This window comes from Corapipo altera, unplaced genomic scaffold, assembly GCF_003945725.1.
Source record: "Corapipo altera isolate COAL_440 unplaced genomic scaffold, ASM394572v1 215, whole genome shotgun sequence".
Lineage (NCBI taxonomy): Eukaryota > Metazoa > Chordata > Aves > Passeriformes > Pipridae > Corapipo > Corapipo altera.
The window spans coordinates 555,374-558,749 of NW_020885008.1; the positions used below are offsets into that span (position 1 = coordinate 555,374).

The 3,376-nt window shown below is 62.4% G+C and overlaps 1 protein-coding gene across 1 annotated transcript in view; it reads right to left on the minus strand.

Annotated features, from left to right (window-relative positions):
• The window catches only part of SDC3 (syndecan 3), a 7,086-nt gene extending 3,716 nt beyond the window's left edge, over positions 1-3,370 (minus strand). Inside the window, exons 1-3 of the mRNA XM_027667365.1 lie at positions 3,352-3,370; positions 2,129-2,760; positions 276-546 (exon numbers count right to left, since the gene is read on the minus strand). Of these exons, the coding sequence (XP_027523166.1) occupies positions 276-546; positions 2,129-2,728 (871 nt within the window). The 5' untranslated portion in view covers positions 2,729-2,760; positions 3,352-3,370. The remainder of the gene's footprint in view (positions 1-275; positions 547-2,128; positions 2,761-3,351) is intronic.
• Between the last annotated feature and the right edge of the window lie 6 nt (positions 3,371-3,376).

The following is a 3,376-nucleotide window of genomic DNA, read 5'->3' on the forward strand; positions in this document are numbered from 1 at the left end:
CTCCAAACTCTCAAGGCAAGGAATAGGGAGCCCTGGGATGCTCCAAACTCTCCTGGAAAAAAATGAGGAGCCCTGGGATGCTCCAAAAATCTCCCATCAATGAATGAGGAGCCCTGGGATGCCCATTTTGGCAGGTGAGTGTGGGTTATCCCAGGCTTGGCCCTACCCCAATGCCCTGCCAAAGACCGACCCCTCTCCTGGGGCATGGCCAGCCCAGATCTTTGCCCCCCAAACCCCCCAGCCCTCCCTCTCCCAGCCCAGGCCCCTGGTCTCACCTATCAACACCTCTTTCCTCTCCAGGATGTTTTTCTGGGGCAGCTGTGCCGCGGAGTTGCCCGAGTCTATCGTGTTGTCCAGCAGCCCCGTGTCCGCGTTCCTGCCGGGCCCGGGTCCCGCCGGGGGTGTCACCACGGCCATCACCTCGTTCCCGAGGTCGGGACGGGTCGTCTCCTCCTCCTCCCGGATCTCAAAGTCCCCGCTGGGGCCGCTGCTCACTGGGACCTCCAGCTCGTTGTCCAGGGCTGTCGTCACCTCCCCCGGCTCCATCTGGGAGAGAGGACAAGGTGGAGCAGGGGACAAGGACTAAAGGGTGGCTCCTGCCTCCGGCAGCTCCGGTGTGTTTAGAGGAAGGACATCACAGCAGCAAAGACAGGATGGCCCTCTCAGTAGGGATAACACCGGGATGTCCCTTCCCTGAGCTGGACAATGACACTGCAGCAGCAACACAGCTGCACTTCCCAGTGCTCCCCAAAGGGCTGAGCTGCACCACTCTGCTCTGTCCCCATCCCAAGCACATTCAAGATGCACAGACTCTCACCTGTTGCCTGTAGCTTCCCCTAAAGAGACCCCAGAGCCCAGACCCTCCTTTGGGCTCTCTGTCCCCTGACCCACGGGGGGATGACACAGCTCACAGGTGCCTCCTTCCTACACGCAAACAACACCAGCATTCGTTCCACAGCAACAAGGATCAGATGAGCACCATGGGGTCCCTTCCCTCCCCCTTTTTCTCCCTTCCACCTGCTCTGATGGCTGCAGCCCTGTGCACAGGGCAGGAGCACGAAGATCCTTCCCTCCCAGGACATGGAGCCAGCCCAGATCCCTGCAGTCCCTGACCAAGCCCCCTGGCCAGGAAGGGAACCCAGCCCGGAGAGCAAACACGGGCTGGGCAGATGAGCCACTCCAATCCCTCCATCCCTCTTCCCTGCCTCCTGCACATCCCCAGGGCCAAATCCCCGCTGACCTTCCCCCTTGTCCCTGCTGAGCTGGACCACACTGAGCATCCCTGAGCCAAACTTCCCTGGGATCCCTCCTTTGTGGGGAAAACGGCTCCTTCCACGGCCGCCTCGGCACAAATCGGGATGAGCAGAGCAGGGGGTGGGTGAGCGGGAGCCCTCTCCATATCCTCTCTGCCCGGGGCCAGCACACGGCTCAGCGCTTCCCACAAGCAGCCGTTTGTGTGACAGAGATTAATTGAAGGTCAGCGAGAGCCCAGAGCGCTCCCCGCTCGTGTTTGTGCGCAGAAAAGAGGGACTAGTTTAGACAAATCACTCCACCTTTCAGTCAAAGCGCTCGCAAAGGGCCCCCGAGGGGCTCTGAATGCGAGACGGATCAGTGGATTAAATCCCCTGCTCAGGACACCCGAGGGGCAGGAAATGCACCATCAGGCCGTAATTGAGGAGCATTTGGGAGGAGCGTTTGGGCCTCCCACTGACAGGCCGGGAGCTGGGAAATGGTGCGGTGAGCCCGGACACCAAACCCCGTGGGACAGATGCTCTGTCCCCGTGGGATGTGGTGCCCCCAGCCCTGCACTCCTCCTGCCTGGGGAAGCTGTTCTGGAGAACCCGGGCAAGGCAGCACTGGGCTCACCAGGACATGTGTCACACCCCTGGGTGTGACATCAGCTCTGCCCCAGCCCCATCACCATGCCCTGCCCATGCTAAACCCCCCACTCTTTAGTTCCCCCCAAACTCCCAAATGTTCCACTCTCTGCAGAGCTGGAAGAGCCCAACCTGGCTTGACTTCCCTCTGAGCAACTGGCCCAGGACAACTCAACCCCAGAGGCTTCCCACGGCCACCTCTTGGCTCCACACGTGGCCCACGAGCCCCTCAGAAGGGTCCTGCCTCCTACCTGGGGGGCTTCCGTGGGCGGCAGCGTGGCAGGAGCGGGTGGCAAGGCCGTGCTTTTTTCTGTGAGCTCTGCAGTCCTGGAGCTGGTGGGTTTGGGCAGGGACCTGGGCTTGGCTGTGCTGGTGGGGACAAGGCGTGACGTGGCCACCTCCGTGGGCGTGCTGGTCTCGGGGACGACCGTGGTGGGAGTCTCCAGGGTGGTGGCCCGGGTGGTGGCTGCCTTGGTGGCAAAGGGGGGCAGGAACCTCCTGGTGGTGGTGGTGGTGGTGGTGGTGGTGGGCTTGGCTGTGGCCACGGTGGTGCTGGTGGTGGTTGTGGCCTGGGGGGTGGTCGTGGTGGCTGCCGTGGTGGTCGTGGTGGTCGCCGTGGTGGTCGGGGGGGTGCTGGGAGTGGGGCTGGTGGTGGTGGTGGTGGCTTTCCAGCTGGGGATCACGGGTGTGTCTGTGGTCCTGGAGATGTAGAGGACGCTCGTGGTCTGCCCGGGGGTGGTGTCCTGGGCGGGGGATGGCTCCAAGGGGGTGGCCACGGGCTGCACGGCGGTGACGGGCAGCGCGGCCGCCGTGGTGGGCGGCGGCACTGCCGTGTCCGTGGGGAGGCTCATGGCTGTCTCCAGCCCCAGCTCCTGCTCAAAGTCTGAAACGGGTGGGAGAAGAGAGAAAAGTGAAGCCACTGCTGCCTCAGAATTTCCCAGGGCTGACCTGTGCCTGGCCTCATCCCCCAAAAATAGAGCACGGAGTGGTTCCAGGCTCAGCTAAACCAAGGGCTGCAGAGCCCCTCCCTGGGGTCTGTGAAAGCTCTACAACACGTTCTCCTGTCGTAGAGCTCCTGCTGAAGGGCTGATCCTGCCCAGCAGGGCCAGAGACCGAAATCCCAAAATCACAGAATTGACGAGGTGGGAACAGACCTCTGGGATCATCAACCCGTGACCCAACCCCACCTTGTCACCCAGCCCATGGCACTGAGTGACATGTCCAGTCTGTGCTTAAACACCTCCAGGGACAGGGACTCCACCCCCTCCCTGGGCAGCCCATTCCAATATCCATGGGACACAGAGGCACTTGAGCCCAACCTCTGGCACAGCTCCCTCTGCTTTCATCTAGGAGAGGGCAGGAGGCGGAGATGGATGAAGGGCAATCCCCTCCCTCACATCCCACGGCAAGAACCTCCCCAGCCCCACCAACCCCAGAGCCAGGGACCCTTCCCAGGAGCCCCACAGGCACTTACAGCCCGAGCCCGAGCCGGAGTAGAC